Consider the following 24141-nt stretch of genomic DNA (forward strand, 5'->3'; position numbering starts at 1 on the left):
AATTGAGGCCAGGAGATGCTACAGTGAGAAAGAATTTATTGGGTTGGGGGCTTAATTCACCTTATCAGAAGCAGCAGATGTGGTGGGAGACCCAGCTGAAGACCCTCTAATGCAAGGACTCAGAGAGAGTTGCAGGCCAAAGCTTCACAGACTCTCCTGGATAGCTATTTCGCTGCAGATGATATCACACAGTGTACTCAACAGTCACTCAGATTGCTCAAACCGAGCTTTCTGCGGCCAGTTTGACCGTCGGAGCCCTCGAATGCAAATGCCTGCTGTATTCCTTATCTGCAAAAGATGGAGCAACAGCTCCGTCTGAGGGTCATAACACACAACATCCGCCTCAGCTGAACAAAGTGGGACGCCTGGCCCCGGCATGCGGTTTTCACAGGTTAGAAGGTGTGATTCAAAGGAGAGGTTATCCAAAACCGTCCAGTTTTCCAGCACTGAAGCACAGTCAGAAACGGCGAGTTACAGTGTGGCTCATGCAAAGCCCTTTGTTGCAAATCCTTCAGTGGACTGAAGCACGTTAACGGGGGCCGCCGGCGGCACCACGTCGTGTGACGTCGACAACGTGGTCAAATTAACCTCTGAACAAATGAGTTGCTTTTCATTTTGCATTTGGTGTCATCGTCATGCTTATTCATGATAATGGGAACAATCAAGTTGGTAAACATCAAAAGAGACTTCAACATCTTTCTCTTCTCCACGCTGACCTCCGTCTCTCCCGCTCTTCACAGGACCTGGGTGGGGTGAGTCCTCCTCAGAGGAACTGGAAAGGGATTGCCATCGCTCTGCTGGTCATCCTGGTGGTCTGCTCCCTCATCACCATGTCTGTCATCCTCCTCACACCAGGTAACACCCAGCTGTGCTCTGCTGTCTTTAAAGGTCCATTGATCTACTCTGATGCTACATCTGCTCCTGTTTCTGCTCACAAGAATGAACAAATGACGTATCGTGTGAAAATAACTTTGCGTGATGCCAAGGCATTAAAGCCGCACTTATCAGGATTGACTGTGTCATGATGTGTGGAGGCGGGTGCTCACTGACAGTCACCAACCAGCAGTTCCCCTCAGCTCTACCGAGCTGTTTGGCGTCTTTTAGGTCATTATTTTGGTTTCAGGGCCCACAAATTCAAATCTTATCAACTTTTTCAGCTCGTTGCAATTCAACAAGTGACCAAAAAAGAGATTTATGCATTTGATGTCATATAGTCCATATTGCTGCAAACATGCTTAAAATTAAAGCTTGTTATAGACTTAAAAGCCAGTGGATCAGCAGATTATCGACCTGATGGAGGCTTCAGGGGGGTTCAGCCTTCCAAAATGTTTGAAATGTAATGAATGTTGAGGACGACACTGCAGGAATATGTCAAAGTGAGTAGCTCGACCCAGTAAATGAAGAGCGGTGGATTTTCTTCACTGCTGATGTCTGATGTCCACGACTCCAAATGAATGCTGATGTTCCTGTGTGTCTGCTGGATGTGCAAATAGGCTTACGTGTTAGCCATGTCAACTTTAAAGACCGTAACATGTCAAATGTGTCTGATTTTTAGCTTGGTTTTCTGCACCCAGCGACACAAAACAAAGCAAAAACAGATTGATGCAGCTTTAAAAATGTTGTGTTGTGTCTATTATACAGAGAATTATAACAGCAGAGCTCACCAGAGATACCCACAGCACACCCCTCAGACCTCTAACCTGGTGTCTCTACATCACACAATAGTTTGATCCAGTTAGTTGATCAGTATTCTTTGGTTATGCGAATATTACCGCACACTGTGTGTTACTCAGATGTGCAATCATCACAATCCGCTCCCCATGCAGCCACACTCTCCCCTGGGGTATTCCACGGTTGGTTAGACTTTCATTGCCTCCATAAACAAACACGCTGTGTGGAGTTATAAAGGGAAGCCAATATGGCTGACATTCAAAATGACTTGGCCCTTCTATTCGGCTCACAATCAGCAGCTGTCCTATTCAGAAGGAGCTTACAATTTGGCAGGTTTTTTTTTTTTTATTTCTGCTAAGGGCGTAACATTTCATAATTAAAAATGAAACATTTCCAGGGGCAACGCTGGAACAGCTTGAGGATTTTCTAGCCTACTAATGATCATGTTAATGAACATATGAAATGCCACGCGGAGAAGAAAATAGTGTTTCGTGTGCATCTTTTCATGCACATGAATGTCTTTGTGTGTGCAGGTGCCTTTATGCAAATCTGGACTAAAAGTATGCTCGACGCGCCCGTCCACCGTGCACATATAAACAAACCCTAAAACAATTTCATATCTATCATTTTATGTAGTTATTCTAGTAATGCATGCAGGTACAGTTTAAACTGCAGCTCTCTCTTAATATTCTAATACAAAATTCAAATTAAAACTGAAGAACATTCCTTCATTTGCATCTTGGATAGAGGTTTCCTGTAATATCATGGTAGGATTTTAAACTCTGATCATATAATTCTGCAGGTTTTCTCCTTGTGTGAGAGAGATGAGTAACATCCAGGTGTAAATTCCACCGCAGAGGACGATAAAAAGCGCAAATATTGTAGCTTTGGGCAGAAACGTTAGCGCTGCTGGTGGTCCCTGCAGGCCTCACCTGATTTTACCGTCCTGGTTTCATCCACTAAAGTGACATCCGGTTTACCATCCACCATCTGCCTGAATCCATTTAAATGCAGCGTAATGGTTGTGTAATTTCATTTAAATTAAATTAATTTTATGACTCAGAGTTTGTGCCAGCATTTTGCTATATTGGCTAAGATCCCTTTTAAAAAAACATAAACACATGTCATAAACAAACACTGTTGATAACGAGGCTTTAATTTGGCTATTAAGGAATTATGATATTTACTAAGCAGGACATTTTACAGTTGAAAATATGTTGAAATACTCATACGACATATCTTTTATGAGCCAAAATCAACCAATGATACTGGCTGCTGTCACGTGTTTTACGGGGTGACTTTGTGTTGTTGATGTCTTGATGTCGTGGTGGTGGAAGTGAATCCCAAGGTCGGCTAATGCTGGAGATTGATTTTGTGCGCCAGAAAGCAAATTGCCTCGCAGGATAGGATTGATGTCTGAAGTAGAGAGAACTTCACGTTAACACGGCACACATGAACGTTCGGCAACTTAACCATTCGTGGCTTGTTTTTGCAGCTGACAGCCAAGCTGGAAGCGACACCAAACTGACTGTGGAGGATCTGTTCAAACCTGAGTTCAAGGCCCACGACCCGGCGGCCAAATGGATCAACGGTGAGTACCCACAGCACTGACTGTTCCTGCAGGAGTTCAGAGCATTTCTCCTCATTTTCTTCAGAAATGGAAATGAGTGAGGCGCCGAAGAGGAGGACGTATGCATAAAAACGCAGGGTGCACTTTCATGCAATGACCATTGGCATTGACGAGGTTTCTGCTTCCATGATAGATACAGTTTAAATTTGGCTCTAATGAAGCTTGTTCCTCGTCCTGATCACAGATAAAACTGTCATCAGGCTTCGCTGCCTCCACAGAACGACAGAGTCAGCGGGATAGTTATTATTCACTGACTTGAGTGACTGCCGACGTTACCCGTCCCCTGCTTCATGTTGCCGTACATGTATTTATACCACACACACCTCCACTCTTACTTGGCGTGAATGACATTTCGATGAGTTCTGAGTGTGTTTTGCAAAAGCGAACAACAGCGCTGCTTTTGTTCGGCAGAAGAGGGGTGACATCTCTCTCCGCTGCCTCGCCCGCTTTGTAATTGCGGCTCACTAAACCAGCAAGCAGACAGTTCAGTTTTAAACAGGCTGGCGTGTTTCACCCCGAGCTTTACCTCGCATGTAGTTATGCAGATTTATTTCCCCCTCTCCTTATTTACATTGTATTGATTCCTTATTTGCCAGAAGGGGATCATATGTTAAGCCTGGAAGGCTTTGGCTGGAAATAAACCACATCAAGTGAAGTGCAAGAGAATCTGATTATGGTCTGCTTCGGGGAGGGAGAAGATAACGATACCTCCGAGGGAAAGGATGGACGGGATTGTGGCGGCCCCGCTCTCCGTCTGTCTCCTCTCCTGCAGATTAGTGTGTTTGTTTTGGCTTTCCTCTTCGTTGCCCATCAACTACGTGACTCTCACTCCACGCCTGAGGGCAAGGGAAAGAGGCGAGGCCTTTCTGTCCATCAATATTTCATTCCCGGGTGACATTTTTCCACTATCTTCGCAACGCCATCTCATTCCCTGAGCTGACCTCAGGCTAGACAGAGAGCGCAGCGATGTTGTGCGATGAGGCAGTCAGAAAAGTCAGCTTTATAGGGTGGTTTGTGGATGGATGGGGCAAAATAGACCGCAGACAAATGGGAGAAGATAACAGACAGACGGGCGAGAGGAAAGATTGATCACTAGGATTTGGAGCAAAAATGAGATTTTTTTTCCTCTAAGTCCGAGGCTTTGGAGGTTTTGTTTGAAAGTCTTTCATCTCTGTCTACATTAGAGATTAGCTGAGTGGGAATGTCATGTGATCTAATGAAGAGTGGAGTGCAAATTGAGCGCAGTGGCATGCGGTTTACTGCATTTGGACAAATCGTACTTTTAAAATGAGATTAGTTTCATTACCACAGAAAATAAAGTAGAATAAAATTCCACAAGTCACACAAATCAATTATTTTTCTTGAAGATCTTATATAACCTATTTAATTTATGATTTTTAATTTTTTGTCAAGCAAATAACATCCTTTACTGTTTTGTTCCGTGTCTTAAAGTCTGGTTGCTCTTGTAAATCCAGGTCAGAGGTCACGGTCTTGTCAGTTTTTGAGGAGCACCACAGATATCAGATTAAAAAGACCATCTTTGGTGCAAAGCTACATTTGATTAACTAGCTTACTCTGTGCTGCAGCAGCTCTGATGCTAATTTATGAGTACGATTATGCAGGTCTTTTAGTTATTAGCATAATAATATTCTTCCCCAACGTTTACTAAACTGCCTGATTTTCACTTTGTTGTTCTGGACACTGATAAATACACATAAGTTAAAACACAACTTTTCACCTTTTATGTAAATTAATGTACATTTTAACAATATAATTAGGAATAATAAGCTTGTCACACAATAATGATCCTGGACTGGACTGTGACTCTGTGTTCTGGATGAAGAAATGTTGTATTAACGCACGTTTTCACGGCTGCACTCAGACGACATCGGTTATGATGAATATTGTTATTAGCACATAATAAAACACAAATACCGCCGTGATTATTAAAAACAGCAACATGTCTCGATGATCCCGGATCTAATTAGTGCAGCTACATAAACAGCATTCGATGTTAGTCAGACGTCTGTGTGAGAAAGTCTCTCATGTCAGTTGAGCCTGTCCTCACCAGAAAAACAACCGTATAGCTCGACTTTGCAAGTGTGACCCACTAGGTTAGGTTGTAGTAATTAATACTGGAGCAATGGAGGAAGTCAGGCGATGCAGTATAAAGAGTAAGAAAGTCTGCATGTGGAGGAAGGTGGGCTGGATGGATGGGTCAAACTTTCACCCAGGAGACCGCTGTTCATGTCCCGTCTGACTCCAAAAGTCAGCGTTGACCCATTTCTACTTACATCACCTTCATAACAGCGAAGTACTTGTTTTAATCCACAATCTTTTCCTCAACCTAACCAAGTAGTTTTTTTTTTTCCACAGTACAATATGGGGAATTCATATAGAACACATTAAAATATAAATCAGAATACTGTAATAATTATAACAGTTACATGTTTCATTCTAACATGCAAAAAAAACCGAAATGACTCTCCTTTGCTGCTGTATGTGTGCACTTTCGGTCTTTCTTTTTTTTTCAACATAATTTTTAGCGAACTTCTTGCGCAAAGCAGGCTTGACAGGGACAATAAACAATCATAGTACTAGCACCAGTGCTCAAAATACAGGCAATCGCTTGGCATAAAGGTACAGAATACAACAAAATGAGAATAATAGTAAATTAAATTTAAAAAAAGAAAAAGAAAACAGCCCACAATTAAATAAATACATAGATTGGGAGCTCTGGGGGTGCAAGTCCAGCAAGGTCAGCATAAGATGTCCTACATAACAATATTGTATCAAATTATGGCTCTACAGACTTAGACCAGGCCAGACCTACAAGCCCAGACCTCATCCTACAGGATATAGATGCACCCAAATAATCAAAGAATGGATCCCAGGTCCGATAAAATAAGAAAGGTTTATCCTTCAACGCTGTAGAGAAGGCTTCAAGTGGGATGATACTCATCACAGTTTGTTGCCATGGAACAAGAGTGGGAGCCTTATCGGTGATCCACAAGGCCAGTATACATTTCACAGTGCACAGAGCAGAGAAATAGCCAGGCCTCCAGTGAATTCTTTCAACCTAAGCAAGTAGTTTTGATGCCTAAGCCTGAACAAGAGCATTAAAGACATGAGGACGAGGGTCGCTGATACTCTCCAACAGTCATAGATGACATACAGTGATGGTTTGGGAGTCGTTCAGGTGTGAGGATGTGCCGGTCAGTCCCTCACGCTGTCCGTCATGTTATGAAACTCGTCAGGTATTTGCTAAAATGGAACTACAAGCAGAAGTAAGTTTACACAATGCAACAGGCTTACACTTCCGGTGTGGACAGGAAGTTTAAAGACAAAGTTGCTGCAACATGTAAGATCAAACCTCTTGACCTGTTGGTAATATGTTAGTGTGATCAGTAGTAAAAGGCAACGGTGTGTCACCTTTGAGTGTAAATGTAAAGCTACACATGGATAGGTTACTACAGTGTGATGATTAGTCAGATGGAGTGCATCATTAGGGATCGGATTTGCTGCTGAGAGCGCTGTGATTCATCCGGCACACCCCCATCTCTCTGGTAATGGAGCCAGTTTTTCACAGGAAGCTGTTCCTTTGAAACGCCTCACCTCTTCAACACGGTGATGATGATGACTATAACCCCCAATTATCTGCAGTTTGGACTGGTGAATTAGCATCTTTTGATTGGACCGTGCATCATTAAATCAATCACGTCAGTTAATGCTGCAATTAGATCATAAATAGCACAGTTTTTTTTTAAACGCTGTTTCAGACAAATCTCCGTATTTACTATCAGTCAGTAAGTCATCCATGTGCAGAATGTCACCCGTCTGCGGTGCTATCTCACATTTCTGATATGCAACATGAACTTCATTGTCATTCTGATGTGGGTGTGCTATTGATGAAGATCTGGGCCGAGATTAGACGGAGACATCTGGTTAATGTCGGGCACATGTGCAAAAAATGACGTGCACATCCTTCTCCAGCTGCTGTGGCTGCACATCGGTGTGTGCACGCGCCTGTTTTTCACGCTGATGTATGTGATCGAGAAAGTCACATTCAGCCGCCGCCTCACATGATTCAGTGAGCGTCGCTGTCCATCAGTGCTGTCGCAGACCCCCCTCGCCGGCTGGCACCCCGAGCCCCTCACTGACAATCTGGTGAGAGAAGGGCATCATTTTGTGCTCGCACTGGCCTGGAGAACATAAGACACAGTCAGCCAGAAACTGATCACTCGACAGACAGTCGGTGAAGTGGGCTGACACTTCATATCCAGTGAAGCTGCTTCAACAGCCACACACCTCAGTTTTCAAATTAGTGAACATATAGAGCTCATTATGCCACATGCTGTGTGCAAGAACGTGTGACATGCAGCATTTCCTGCAACATTTCGACTGTTGAAGCCTAAAGGTGCATTCACACTGAACATGCGGACGATTTCAGACGATTGCATATGAATTCCACGCAGAGACGAGTGGAAACGGAGGCAGAGCGAATCAAAGCGACGAGTAGGAAATGTTTCCGCCTGAGCTAAAAGAGATGACTCAACTTCAAAAACGTGTGCAGAGAAGAGGAGAAAGGCAGCGCATACTCAAACCTGAACGACTGAATAGGTTGATTGCCAATGATTCCCACAATTACATATATCACTGTTGGAGAGTAGCAGCCTCTCCTACAGGCCTTCCTCCTCATCCTCCTCACAACGTTAACACTCTTATTGTCACGCACATGATGTCAGGTGCAGCCATCATCCACCCCACCTTCCTTCATAGGTGGATTTTCTTGCTCTTTACACTACACCACCTGACTTCCTCCTTGGCTCCTTTCATTACTATGGCCACTAGAGGTCACAGTTTAAAAATAGCTGTGAATATGGGTCATAATGACCTACTTATAAAGTTGACCTAAATGGCCGTTTTTCTGCAAGGACTTCCGTAAAAAGAAGAGAAACTTGAGGAAAACATGGAAAGATCTAAAGTTTTTAATGAGTTCTGAGATCAGGCCGAGATGAAGCTGCCAAACACTCCACACACACAAACTGTCAGTGTGTTTGGTGCTAGCTCGCCACAGCTAGCTACTGCACAGCTAACATCTAAGTGCAAAGTGATGCAAGGTGAAATTATGCCTCCAATTCAGAAGGGAAACCAGATTCCATGTGATCCGTGCTGTTCACACTGTCACAAAACAAACAGACCCGAGTCACATATAAGCAAAAAAAATCGGATTTGGGCCACTTGCAGTCTGAACGAGACTGTTTTCACGTTCATCTGCTGAAGAGATCTTCAACACATGCACGTATGAGCGGCATGTGTCATCGCAGCTCGTTTGGAAGCCAATCATTGGTCCAATATACAGTTTACACACGCGTGATGTGGAAACTTAAAGGAAACCTCCAATGCAGACATGCTGAGAGTGGATTTTTCTGACATACCTACCTGAACTGTGTAACTTTTTTGTGTTAAAAGCAGATTATTTTCACATATCTTTAATGATGTCTGGATGGGAAAGGCATTTTGAGGCCCACGTTCAAGCAAACACATTTTAAAATATGAAGTCAGACATGTGTAAGCAGCTGTGTACCGCCCCTCACACTAATCATCGCCCACCTCAATAAACGGTCAGTACTGCAGTAATCTCTGTAAATCCATTATTGAGCCTTTAGCTGTCAATAATGTTTACTTGGTACAAATTACCATTCGACTCCACCCAATTACCAGTCAGCTGCACTGCTGTCAATTCTCTTCAAACGCTGCAATCGAATTAATCTTTTTTATTACATGAAAAACTGGCTCATTTCTGACAGATTAATAAATCCTTGCCGGGCTGTTTGGGTGCATTCATTTTTCTGCACAGCTCTCAGAAATAAACTCATGTAATTATGTGAAAATGAAAGTGGGTGCTGCTACTTAAGTAAAGCATTGAAAAAAAATGCAGTGCATCAATCTGAGAGATTTAGTTTTCTGTAATAGATGGAACAACTACCACATCCCCGTATCTCCACAACACATTATTGCACTTAATGACTCTAGTAATGAAATGTGCCCTATTTTCCTATTAATTGTTAGCAGTTGTGTATTTGTTTAGTGCCTTTCCCATAAGCCCATTGCGACTTCTCCATAACGGCAAGACTTGTCTTTGGGATTTCTTGCTTAGCAACAGCATCCACTTACACATCTGACAGCTATCACAGAATAATTCAAGAACAGGTGACATTCCTGAAGTAGATACTGATGCTCAGGGGTGTAAATGCATTAATGGGCAGTGACATCTGCTGAAGAAAAGCTGCCGTCGGGTCCTTGACGATGATGAATGCTTTCCTGCTGTGGCCTAATTACTGACATAAGCCGACTAATTCTGATTCAACTAATGGAAAATCCCAATTTTCACTGCATACAACACATCACTATCTTCACTCCTATATAAGTACTGATGAATATCTGTGAATAATGCGCTCTTTATTTACATGTGTTACACTCATATTGAAATAATAGCTAGTTTGATTGACGGAGAAGTCAGAATGAGTTGCTGCTGTTACTATATATATATAGATAGATAGATATAGATATAGATAGTCAACTGACAGCAACGATTGTGATAATTAATCCATTAGTTATTTTTTCGTGATGCCAAACATAGTTTCAGGTTCTTGATTCTGAGGATTTTCTACTACCTGAGTCTTATGTGATGCAAACTGAATGCTTTTGGGGGCTTCAGGCTGTTGTTCGGACACAACTCTCACCTTGAGCTCCAGCAAACTGTGATGGGAATCATCAGTATATCGTAAAATTGTACACCAAAATGATCCAATTTGTTGAGAAAATAGTTGGCAGATTAATCAAAAATGAAAACAATCGATAGTTGTAGCCCTAACTTTTATTTCTTTACCCCCAAACATGCAACAGCGGATAGGCGAAGGAGTTCGGTCTGCAGAGCTTCCTGTCAGACTGTGTGCAGCAGGGCAGCGGGTATGTGGCCTGACAGGCAAAACCCAGGGATAAAAAGAACCCTACGCTACTCACACATGGTAATAATTGAAGGCAATGTGGATAAATATATCAGAATTTTTAACTCATTCAGCTCAGACCTATTCTCAGCCATACAGTGGGGGGAGATTAGGGGGATGTGAGGAGGACATGTTTCCTCCATCCTTATTGGAAATGAAGCCCTTGAACTTAACTGTGCAGGCCTGCTGCAGCACAGGAAATGAGTGCCGTTTTCTCTCATGTTCGTATCAGCACCAGAGACACAGCGTGTAACGTCAAGATGATCTTTGCCACCAGTGTTCCCCTCGGGTGAGCCACTCACCTTGGCACAGACACATCCCATTACTCTCACTATGGGGCAGCATTTGGTGAATCATTGTTTTCCTTCCACACCTTTTATTCTAAATCAAGAAGTTTGGCATGCGGTGGAAAGCTCTTGGCTACGCTGCCAACGAACGGGCTGTGACCCAAGCTGCAGTTTGGCGGGGTGTGGATACACTGACAAACTCCAACTGAAGTTGTGTGCTCATGGGTGTATTTCATGGGTGTGTGGACTCCAGTTAGCGTGCACATTTTCTTAACAAGCGTAAAGCATACAGCAATTGCATGTCGATGCCGGTTCATGGTCTGATTTCAAATAAATGTTGGCATGCAAGCACACATGTTTTCTATGACCAACCACTGCACCGTTCAGTTCAGTAGGCCTTCTCACATTGAGCCTTCAACCCACCTTGATTTTCTTTCATTTTCTTAATGAGCTACATGATCACGCTAATTAATCTGCGTTTCCCTGCCACTCAGCGTCGTGGCTAAAGGAGTAAAAGATCAGCCATGTTGCTGTCAGCTGCCAATGATCTGTAAAGTGGTTTGCAGTGAATCGGTAGCCGGGAAACGAGGCCTTTAAAACGTAAAATGCATTCTTTTTCGGCTGCTTTTCCACTTGCATACCTTTGCAGCATCATTCTCTGGGGTTAATTAGGAATTGCATGCTCTGGTGCCTCCCATTAATTAACATTAGAGACATCCCAAGCTGTGCTGGGAACTGCTGCGAAAGCATCGGTGTGTTTGCGTGTGTGCGTGTGTGTGTGTGTGCTGGTCTCTGCTGACATGCATGTAGCACATACACACGGCTGTTAGAGCGTGAAGTTGTTAATGGCTGCATGCTATTGCTTGGCAGCTCCTGAGCTGAAAGCAGCCGGTCAGCTGTGAATACACAGACAGATCAACGCACACATGTAAACCCCCCCTGCATTCCTCTTTTTATACACTAAATATTCCTGTTGGGAAAGCTTCCTTATTTGTCGAGCCCCCCGTTAAGCTTTCCGTATCTCACACTCTTTTCCATCTTCCATTAAGCTCCTGGTAGCTCATCCTATTTTTGCGGCTGCTGGCATTTCCATTGTCGCCGTTGTGAGCAGGGAGGGACGCTGATTAAAGGGGGGGGATTGAATTCTCCGCTGTTCTCCGTGTGCCCTTGCTCATTGCATGCAGAGCTGAAGGCAGACATGAACACAGCCATTAGTGCATCACAAGTCTGGTGATTCATTGCTGTTATCAAAACCACTATCTCTCAATAACGTTTCTTACTCTGTACGTTGGCGACAAAAGTGGACAAATAGCTACCAAAATAGAAATTCATAACGATGCCCAGCCATAAAAACAGGGCTGTCAGGAAGCCGTCCTGTCACGCTGCATGATGCTTAGGCTGGAAAAAACAGGGCAGGGAGTGTAAAACACTGTAGCAATAACGTGGAGAAATGAAATGTCTGTGTCTTCCTGTCCTCTGCGTGAGAGACAGAGACAAAGCGTATTTGACAGCTAAAAAAATTGTTCTCATCCATTGATTTCCCACTAACACAACCATCAGTGTCAATCCACCACATGAATGTTAACGTCAGGAGGAGAGCCACACGCCCCAGATCCCCTTTTCAAGAATTTCTGTGTTCTGTTGACCCACGATGAGAAAGTGCAGCATAGATTGGCCGCAGCGCATGCAGGCAACCTCCAACAGGTGCTGCAAGTCTAACTCCATTACACTCGCTTTGTAATGTTGACAGTCGGTGGTGCAGACAGAAAATACACAGAAAGTGTCGGCTTCACCTGCTGTTAAACCAAATCACACACACTTTTCTTACTCAAAGGTGATATTAATGAGCTGAAGAATGATCTGTAGTGGTCGAGTGAATCTACTTTAAAATAATTTTTATTTGACTAATGCTTTAAGCGATCTTGTCCTTGTTTTTCATCTGAGCAAGACCAATTCGTGAGGGTAGTCTGGCCTTGCATCAGAATTATTAGTTAAATCTGACATTTTTATTCACTCTCCCGAGCATGTTTCATAATTATAGGGGTACTGATGTGAGAGTATTCAAATAAAGCTAATCCGAGTCAAAATGACCTCACAACATTATGAAACCAATACCTTCCAAATGGAAAGATGCATGTGCACTGATGTTACTCATCCTGCTTTCATAACCCGCTTTCTTTTGTTCAGTTTTCAGAGTGACAAGATGTCTTTTATCAGGAGGTACTGCTTTATCCTGTAGCCAAGTTTAATGGTAAATCTCATGTAGTGACCACATAATACGTCTGCATCTGCCTGAGTGTTGGCGTCCTGCAGGCAGCGGCTGCACCCGCCCGTCTGAGTTAAGGCTAGAGTAGGTGAAGTATCTTAGAAGCATTTTTTGTTATATTTGCTGAAATTCTCTTCACATCCCGACACCAATCAATACATTGAATACTGTGAAAAAAATAATGAAAAAAAAAAAATCCAGTATCTGTGGGTGTTGCAGGTCTGTAATAAACTCATCCAATCATTCCATTTGGCCAGAATGAAACGACTGGATACCTACTTACCTGCTTACCAACGTACCTGCCTTCCTCAAGGTCAGGCAGATATATTGCCGAAGCTATAGCGAGCTAGCTGCACAAGATTGGCAGAGAAAGTGCAGCCAAAATTTCTCAGTGCTAACATGCTAGCTTGACTGCTGTGAGTGCTAATAATAGCCAAGTTTGTTGCTTAAATTCATTATTCATAATTTGTTGTTTTCTTTAATGTGAAGGGGACGTGAAGTAGTTGGAGAAAGACTGCGCTCCAGCACAAACCCCCTGAACCTTCACCGAGTCCTGATTTTAACCCAAACCACAATCTTTCAGTAGATCTAATCAAATCATGTTTGTGTGTAAACCAAAAAGAATGAGAAAATGAAATGGTTTTATTTTGGCAGTTATGGTAGGCACCGACAAATGATGGCGTCCTGTAGGAAAGGTGAAAACTGGCCCCCGGCTGAATGTAATGAATTTTAAATCCTCATATGGAAGAGTCACATCGTGGGTTACAGTTTCTGAAAAACCTGCTTTTATAAACTCACAGATTTTTCCACTCCTGCAGGTTGCTAAGTGAGCGCTACACAGCTTTACATTTCACAAACGTAGCCATCAATCATCGGTTAAGGTCAGAGTGAAGCGGGAGATTTGTCATATATCAAGAGAGAACTGAACAATTGACACATGAAAACCGTGATCTTCATATTCAGGACACTCTGCTGTGGACAAGTGTATCAGCAAAATATTGATCACAGCATCATATTTGATCATTTTAATCACATATTAATTTTAAATTCCTGAACGCCCCCACTGGTGTTTTTCACCGATGGCTTATTAGACCTCTGCTTAAGTGGAAACTATGTTAGGAATTACATGAGGTCAACACACTGCATGCACAGTCCTGAGAAGAGAATCATTAAAAGCACTTGTGTGGTTGTAATGTGGGTTTGCATAGTCGGATAAAGTTCCGATTGTTCTCTCAGCAAAATCAGATTTTCATCAAATTTAATGCACTGCAGAATCAAACTGGTCAAGTCAAGCTCAGACTGGAGTCTTTATGAAAATCATTGTTACTGCTGTTCATTTCGACCTGATAAATCCAGATTATTGATGTGATAATAAGATGGGGTATGTCTGCCCTAATGACGCTGCAGTCGTTTGTTGAAGGCCATTTGGTGGGATTCTAACAAAGGGAGGGTATTGATTGGTTCTCACCTGCCCGCTGGGGGAAGACAGTGATGTATTGGATGAAGGTGAATAGCTGACAGGTCTCAGCAGCAGGCCTGCAGAGGGTTAAAGCCAGCAGTCACAGCCCATTCACACTGGGAGTAACCAGCTTTGTGGCTGTGAGCAGAATTAATCTAATACGGGGACAAAGGATTTCAGAACTGAACGCCTCAAAAACTGTTCGTTATCATCAAATATTTATTAAAATAACACTGTTTTCTATCATCAGAACCATAAAAGTTCTAAAATTAGTTGTTTTAAGGTTAAATGGTAGAAGTTAACGTCCCTCAGATTTTCACAAAAGGCTGTTTCCGCTTTTTTCTGGCTTTGTGCCTCCAGGTTTCCTGCCTCTTAGGTGAGTTTAAGCTAGTTGAAAGCGTTTCATAGCAGGTTGTTTGAGGGTGGAGGAAAGTGCTGCGTTTCTTTTCCCTTTATTCTGATTTCCATCCAAAAAGTTGAAAGGAGGCTTTAAAATTGCAGGTGCATCACAAATTAAAGTAAAACACAGTTCGCATCCGAATGCCAAATGATTTGGAAGAGAATAAATTACGCTTTTCTCAAAAACACACTTTCCATTCCCAGCCACACGACACATTTAAAAATAATATGACTGTGTCTCCTGAATAGATGATGACTATCTGGGTGCCTCAGGAATGGAGTGATCATTGGCCTATACAGTAATTATTCTGTGTGATTACATGATTAATTAGGATTACCTCCTTGTCCTGTTTTACCTTTATCAATGTTCCCGAATGAGTAACGCATGTAAACAAGTGCTGCTTGCTCGTTATATGTTATATAGCATATTTAAGTGAAGCTCAGTGTTGCTGTGTGAAATTAAATTGACCCTTTTGGTTTTCTTCCCTCCCTCCCTTTCTTGCCTCCCTACAAGTCCACAATTCTGGGGGAAGCAAACACCTGTTGAGCAGTTAGTCAGAAACACAACTAGAAGAGCAACCAGTGTTTACAGTGCAGCCAAACAATCTGACGTTGTCAGCAAGTGTAAGCAGGCAATTTGACTCCAGGGCAGCACTGGCGGACTCCGCCACCCACGATGAAGACTCCTAGCTTTACAGAATGTAAATCCATTGAAATACCAGAAATAGTCTCAAATAGGCTTTGATTTAATGAAAACCTAAACAATAATTTAAGGTTAGGGGAAGATGGCTGATATAGAAAATAATCTGGTTAAGGTTTGATTACAGTGATGCAACTGAAAAGGATAAGATAAGATAAAACTTTATTTATCCCCAGCCGGGGAAATTGGGCATTACATATTACATATTATACAAGCAAAATGAAATTTGATTATATAAAAGAAAAAAAATATGTAGAAAAAACATATAAAAAACATGTATAAAAGGATCAGACTGTGGTTACAGCTAATAAAAAGGCAAACATTAAGTGCAGATCTGTAACGGATAAGGACTTCAGTCTTCTGCATGAAAGTCAGACATGCCCCCCCCCCCCTCCGACACCCCGGCCTTCACACCTTTATGCTAAAAAACAATACATAGTGTATTGTCACTGAAAGCTACATTGGATGTAAATCACAGGTGTGGAATCGTCCAGTATTGGCCTAATTCCTAGCAACGCTGCACTGCTTTAAATCATAAAATGACGTCTCGCACCAAGACACCACATTCATGCAGTAACATGCACGCTCTGCGCTCTTTCTGACCCTCTCACGGTCTAATCAAAGGTGTGTGTGTGGCGTCTGTTCATGTGACGCTCATTGACATAACAACACAACAGAAGAACAAAGGCAAAGCACGGTCGGGTTTCATATTCAGTTTGATTTATTATCCACCTCAAGCAAAAGTCTGTGGAAGTTCGTACTTCACAAAAATGAACAGCAGCTTCGTATAAAAGGAGGAGGAAAGGTATTGAAGTCTCCAGCTCGCAGGACTATTTGAAGAACTTGTCCTTAACGTTATTTCTGTGATTGCTAAAATGCTAAATGTTATAAAAACTGTCATTGAACAGGACACAGAACAGCTGTTGTGTGTGAGTGCAGCAGGATCCTCTGCAGATCCACTTTACACTCCACCCTCGGTGCCACTGTCCCCTTGGGTCATAAGGGCCAATGCATTATGGAGTGACATTCATACCCCATCTATAACCTGCACCACCCTGCCATAGGGCTGTGACATTTCACTTCATTAAGTGCTCAGTGCGTTTGATGTTCCGTCTCAGATACAAGGCCAGTGTGAAAGGACGACGGTTGACGATGAATTAAACATGGCGGGTTTAAATATAGACTTCTTGGGACAAAGGAGGCAGTATAGTACCTCATTCGCCAACCTCCTCACATCCTCTGACGTCATCGGCTGACTGACGGCTGATGGCATCGAATTTTAAACGTTTCACTCTATTGAAAAGGCAAATACTTTAAAACATCTTAAAATATTAAAAGACCAAATCCAATAATGAATGATCGCACTGAAAATGATTGTGTGATATGTCTTCTTCCTCTGCGCCATAGAGCTCCATTACTGTCCAGAAACGCTTCAGGGAGCCACACGTTTGCAGTGGATGACATAACCCTTCATTTCCGCGAACACACACACACACTGGAGTTTATTTTGACTCATTCCCACACCTGCTGCAGTAAATACAGCTAATACACCACGTTAATCCACAACTGAAAATAGTCCCAAACAAATGCATATTTTACTTCTGACTGAGTCACGTTTGGTAAAAACTAAAGTGCTCAGCTGTTTGGGGACATTTTAAAAATCAAGCTATATTTTATTTTAGCCCGTTTTTAAAGATTTACATGCTCAGAATGAATCGGCGGGCGTGGGGCTCAGTGCGACGGACTAACACGTTAATGGTTTTGGTGCCTTTCTGGGATTTGTTCTTCATTAAAACGGAAAATAGAAAATAGCATCACCCTTATGCTTTACGCCTCTAATATCAGATTTTTTGCCTCTTAGCAGTGCAGCAAGTTGTAAACAATGAAGATTGCTGACATGGTGAACTCATTAGCAAACGGTTGCCTCTTTCCACATCTGGCACACAAGAAGCGACTTAAGCTTTTGTTTGGAGTCGACCTGTTGAACATGAGCTCAATACTGACACATGTTAGTTCATACATTAATTGGCTGCAGTGATTTGTTTTTGAGCATGCTGGCATCAAGTTTGGATTCAGCATTCAGCTGTGATGTTCAGTGTGTTTACTCCTCCAGTGGCAGCTAGACGGTTAACTGGACTGCAAGCTAGCGTGGGAGTTATGTTCGTAATGATGAGAAAACAGGGAGACTCCTTTCCTTTTATCCTTCTAAACATGTTTGTTTTTTTTAAATGAGTCCACGATTAACACATCCAATCATGTGCAGCATGTCGGTGACACTTGCTTTGCAATGCAAATCAGATGTGGATCATATCAGGCTTGTAGAGCAGTCAGTGATGAGAAATTAATAAGAGGAGTCAATGAGCTGTGGTAACTCGGGTCCACCGCTCAAGAAGCTTTAAAAAACACTTCTTCAGAAGATACATGACACAGGTTAGTGACAGCAGCCCTGACTCATTATTATGGCACATCTCAGGAACCTTTAAGAACCACTCAGCCACTTTAGCAAATAAAAGGTGGTGCTCGCTGCAAGAGGATACCAATTAAAGTGAGTCTGTGATGCATGCCACTACCACCTGTCTGTCTCCAGAAAGTGGATGCTACATTCCTTAGGTACAGTTTATATATTCAGCACTCAGACCGCATCCAATCATCCACTTTACATGGCGAGCTTTTCCCAGTGCTCTGAAATAGCAAAGTAACTGCAAAGCCATGTGCAGGGGAGATTTGTGAGGTTCCACACGTTGAGCTTGTCTTAGCTGTTGTACAGCTCAGTGAGAATTATTTAGATCTTAAACAGGATGAGGGTGTATATTGATAAGGAAACAAATGCCACATGCTGACACACTAATTAAAACTAAACAGTGAAGACAGCTGGGTCTGAATTAAAGTTAATCATCGAGTCTTTCTATGGAAGCATACCTGAGGCACACTCAGGTGTCACAACGGTCTCAAGCTGCTGTTTGTTCAACAGACTAAAAATAATTGATGTTTGCAGATTTTAATTGTAGAATTTGACTTAAGGTGCTTTTTTCTATTTTCTTATTTGGACGAAATTTAACTGGAGGCCAAGTTTTCAGAATTAGAGTCAACCTAACGTAGTTTGTTTATATCAGCTCCCTATAAGGGGGGCATGAAGGCAAACCTCCCAGCATGCACCAGGACAGCAGACTTACTCTCATTTCATGTGTGTTCCTGCGTTGTTGCTGGTGTAACCGTTTCCATGATTCCAGTGTTGTTGTAATGATCAGCCATCAAACTAAGGCTTCATCTATACTCATTTACCTTTGGCCCATATATACATGTATATCAGGTTACACAGCTGATTGTATCGGCTTAGTTTTCCTGGACTACATGCAAATCAGGGTTGACATTTCTCCCGTGCGGCGACTGGCTGGCTCTAACTGACACCTCTCCTTCACCCACACAGATCATTCAGTGGTTGAGCTGATCGGGGATCAGATAAACGCTACAGCAGCTTGATGTGCACGTGCATTTAATTGACGCTTTAATGAGACGGAGAAAACGTCAGATCATTTCCGTGTCGTTTCAGCTGCCGTTATCACAGACGGACAGACCGGACAGGAAATGAATCGCTTCCTGACATAAGTATAGCGAGGAGGAATAAAACTTGCTAGAATGCACTGGTGTGTTGGCTCTTGGATGCTTACTTGCTGCATCTGACGGGTTAGTGTGGTTCGTGAATCGAACCGGACTGAGACCGCTTCAGAAGGAGGATCTGTTGTGGTTTGTTTGTGATGTGAAAGCAAACAAACCAACCACAGTGTTTCTGCTCAGCAGCAGTGATTTCAGCACATCTATTCCATCAAATCCATCTGCTCATCCTGAACTGTCCACGAAGCGATCTCATAATCAATCTGCACAAGTGGGGTGTATATATATGAAAATTATTTGGTGACATGGTAACATGTATGCACATCATTACGTGGGTGCGGGGACTTTCCCTCATCAGCCAATCAAATCAGTTTAACTGTGCATCCCAAACCTCCCAGAATATTAAAGTTGCATCTTTTTCCTCCTGTCGCTACCTGTTATTATCAAGAAGAATCAAGAATCCTTTTATTGTCATTGAGCATGTCAACAAAATTTGCATTCCAACCCCCGTGTAGATAATAAGAAAGATAAGAAAATAAAGTAAAGATAATGGAATAAAATAAACTAACATGCAGTAAAAATATGCGGAAATGTAATAAAAAAGAAAATATACCAGAAATAAAATATACTAAGACAATAAAAATATACTAAAACAATAAAATATACTAAAATATACTAGACAATAAAATATACCAACAACAGTTGAAATATACTAAAATATATATACTGAGATTCAGCTGACATTTAGTTAAGCGTTAAATACACAGAAGGTGGAGGTGGAGGTGTAAAGTGCGGTGTGCAGTGTTCACAGTTCTCACAGTCTCTCACTGCAGTGAGGGGCTGCTGGGGTTGATAGCTCTGACAGCTCTGGGGTAGAAGCTGTCCCTCAGTCTGTTGGTGGTGGTGCGGATGTTCCTGTACCGTTTTCCTGATGGAAGCGCTACAAACAGTCTGTGGCCTGGATGGCTGGGGTCCGTGGCGGTGGATCTCGCCCTCTTCCTCACCCCGCCTTCATATATAGAGTCAAGGTCAGGAAGGGGGCAGCCCACGATGCCCTGTGCAGTTTTGCCGTGCAGCTGCCATACCACACTGTCACACTAACATGCAGTAGATTTGCAGCCTGATTCCATGAATAAGACTTATTATGAGCTCTTTGTGACACCAGAGAACACAATATAAACATAAGAAGCATCAACGTGCTGTTGTCATGATCTGCTGTTAGATTTCTTCAGGTGGGTCCTGATGATGCAGGATGACCATCAGCCTGTCCAGTGAAGGAGTTATCCGTCATACTGCATGAATCTTCTTTACTCCTCCTGGGTTGTTTGTACAAAGTCATGTGAGCATCAGTCAGGACGCTGGTCCTCTTGTCGTTTTTGATTTTGAAGGTCAGAGTTCGGAAAGGCGATGTTAAAAAATGATGTGCACCTTTATGTATGCAGCACATGGATGAAACAATGCATAAACAACATAAATGACCTGTTGCAGTTAAATCAATAGTTAGAGGTCAGCTCTGCTGAAATAATTTGCCTTGACTTCAAAAAGTCAGTTTCAGTGATGTGAATGTAAATGATGTTGATTTAACTTGAAAATATTTAGTGTGAATCATTACATCGAAGTTCAGATCAGTTTTACATCCCATCATTTATGTTGAAATACTGTGTCGCTGTCGTTTAGCACGGTTGCTTCTGCTGTACACATGATGTTACTGTACTTAGCCAGTTCCACTAAGGTGACCTAGTGATGAAAGACCTTGAGATAATGGAAATGTTCCTGTTAGAGCCACAGGGGAAGTGCAGGTTACAGGAAAAAGTGCTGACTGCACAGAACAGTGCATGCTGGGAGGCTGGGAGGCACCTTTGAAGAGGACGCTGCCGCTTCCCCGAGCTAGAAAAGCCCTCGCTTTAAGGGAAGGACTGGGACCGGCTCAGCAACAACGCTCTCGGGAGGAGCTTGTGTGATGTGCACCCGCTTTTGCTGCTCGCATTGTTTTAGAAGGTGACAGTGACGATGAGGAAGAGGAGAACAATGTGAGGAAGAGATGTGTAGCTATAGGAGAAGTGATGGTGATGAAAAACACACTGCAGATCTCGCAGTTTAAGTTCTCTCTCTCACACACACTCGCAAAACAAATTAATATTTCATTAGCATGTGTTCAGGACAGTAGTGTGTGTGTAGCTAAACAGAAAGCTGTTCCCACTGCATCTCATTCTTACAGCGTCCAGTCCAGTGCTGTGACAGTGAAAAGCCTGATGGGACTCAGAAATTATCTGCAGTTCTGATGAAAATGAAGCTTTTCATCATTAGCGTGTTGCGTGGGTGGAGGAATTAAAACCAGAGGAGATGAAACGGGCGTATTAACTGATGGACAAGGCTAAAACATGTCAGAATGCAAACCAGTGCAGGACAAGAGTGTTGTGGTATTTCACGTGTACTCCAGGTGTCGTTAAAGCAGCGCTGAACTCTCTCAATGCTGAAAAATTCAAACCCACTGGCACACGGCCCTTGGACAGCGTACACAACCCCAACAAGTCAATTAGAACGATTCAGAACGGCTTGTTAAATAATGCTCAGTAATTAATTAAATCTCCTTATTGACGATGTCTAAAAGGTTCGTGTTGCAGAGGAGGTGTTGCGCTAATCTATCGCTTAATCTTCTAATCTAATCAGAGAATGTTACCCGTTTATTTCTCTGGTGGAAAAAATATCGAGTCCCGGGCGAAAGGGATTGCAGGGGTGTCTGCTCTTATTTTGTCAGTCATAGTGCGCCGCTAGATTCAGAGCAACAGGAGACAGTTTGTTGGACGCAGCTCGTGCTGAGAGACTTCCAGAGATCTCTGCTGATACAGAAACGATAGGTGTAGACAGTCAGAGCGATGGCATTGAACATTCATTACTGTAATGTAACATTACACAGTTTATGGATGGATTGTAAAAGCAACTGTGCAGCTGCCTATTTGGAAATTGAATCTCTGAATTTAATGTCAGTAAGTTGAAGAGCAGAGGATGTGAGTGAGAGGGAGACGTTCAGGGCCCGAAGGAGCTGCACAACTGCTTTTACACATTCCTGTTAATGTTCCCTTCCCCGCCGCAGGGTCACGACGGCTCGGCAAATTAGACTGATGATGGATTTAAGAACACAGTTTAACACACAACAGAGCAACAGCAACAACAACAACAACAACAGCAACAACAACAACAGAGCAACAACAACAACAGAGCAACAACAACAGCAACAACAACAACAGAGCAACAACAACAGAGCAACAACAGCAACAACATTAACAGCAACAACATTAACAGCAACAACAACAACAACAGCAACAACAACAACAGAGCAACAACAACAACAGAGCAACAACAACAGCAACAACAACAACAGAGCAACAACAACAGAGCAACAACAACAACAACAACAGAGCAACAACATTAACAGCAACAACAACAACAACAGTAACAACAACAACAGAGCAACAACAACAACAGAGCAACAACAACAGCAACAACAACAACAGAGCAACAACAACAGAGCAACAACAGCAACAACATTAACAGCAACAACATTAACAGCAACAACAACAACAACAGCAACAACAACAACAGAGCAACAACAACAACAGAGCAACAACAACAGCAACAACAACAACAGAGCAACAACAACAGAGCAACAACAACAACAACAACAGAGCAACAACATTAACAGCAACAACAACAACAACAGTAACAACAACAACAGAGCAACAACAACAACAGAGCAACAACAACAGCAACAACAACAACAGAGCAACAACAACAGAGCAACAACAGCAACAACATTAACAGCAACAACATTAACAGCAACAACAACAACAACAGCAACAACAACAACAGAGCAACAACAACAACAGAGCAACAACAACAGCAACAACAACAACAGAGCAACAACAACAGAGCAACAACAACAACAACAACAGAGCAACAACATTAACAGCAACAACAACAACAACAGCAACAACAACAACAGAGCAACAACAACAACAGAGCAACAACAACAGCAACAACAACAACAGAGCAACAACAACAGAGCAACAACAACAGAGCAACAACAACAACAGAGCAACAACAACAGCAACAACAACAACAGAGCAACAACAGCAGAGCAACAACAACAACAACAACAACAGTTGTGTGCCGCTCGCTGCTCAGTTTTCATGCTGTACAAATAATCAGTCATCTGAGCACTTTGGGAACGTCTTCAAAACTTACATTAAATGTTCATTATTGACAATGTTGGAAAGTACATTTACTCAAATACAACACATAAATACAATTTTAAGTTACTTGTACTTTGAGTATTTCATTTTTCTGCTACTTCTTCTGCACTAAATTCACAGGCAAACGTTGTGCTTTTTACTCAGCTGCATTCATTTCACAACATTAGTTACTTTGCAGATTCAGATTAATAATTAATTAAACATTAAAGCACCAATAATTACAATCCAGTAACATAATGGACTACTCGCTTAATGAGTACTTTTGCTTTTGGCACCTTAAGTATATTTTGATGCTGAGACTTGCACTTTTCCCGAAGTCACATTTTGAATAAATGAGTATTTCTACACTGTAGTATTGCTATTCGTCTTTTGACCTTTGCAACAGCAGCTTGCAACACAGTCTGACCATTTAGCACGTGGAGCTTTCGATCATATCACACTGAAGGTGATCTGACTGAACCCTGCAGAGCAGCTACTCAAGGGACGTTGTGGTGCGACTGTTTTGCAGACTGCTGTTTCCGAGGTCAGCATCGAATTTGTAATCTCAGTGTCTGCTGAGTGCTTTCCAGTCGTACTGTTATGGATTCGAGCGCCGACCTGTGCTGGCTTCCTGTGTTTCTGAGTACGTGTTGTAGTTAAGTTGGCTTAAGTTCGTTAAGTTAGTTAAGTTCGCTCCTAACTGTCTGAACGGACTGGTCCACAGCAGAAACTTTTTGAGATTAGGAACTGAATGTTGCTGGTTTCTGCAGTGGAATTTCAGTTAAAGTTCTCGAGTTCATATAAAGGTCCTTGAGTTCGCTGGAGTCCCTCTTGTAGAAATGAGCTATTTGAGAATCTTCATATCATGACAATGA

At 42.4% G+C, this 24141-nt stretch overlaps 1 protein-coding gene across 1 annotated transcript in view; it reads left to right on the top strand.

Moving 5' to 3' along the window:
* LOC121615743 (inactive dipeptidyl peptidase 10-like) overlaps positions 1–24141 on the top strand; it is a 174186-nt gene that overhangs the window by 97045 nt on the left and 53000 nt on the right. Inside the window, exons 2-3 of the mRNA XM_041950124.1 lie at positions 741–855; positions 3167–3262. Of these exons, the coding sequence (XP_041806058.1) occupies positions 741–855; positions 3167–3262 (211 nt within the window). The remainder of the gene's footprint in view (positions 1–740; positions 856–3166; positions 3263–24141) is intronic.

This window comes from Chelmon rostratus, chromosome 13 (genome assembly GCF_017976325.1).
Source record: "Chelmon rostratus isolate fCheRos1 chromosome 13, fCheRos1.pri, whole genome shotgun sequence".
NCBI classification, from domain to species: domain Eukaryota; kingdom Metazoa; phylum Chordata; class Actinopteri; order Chaetodontiformes; family Chaetodontidae; genus Chelmon; species Chelmon rostratus.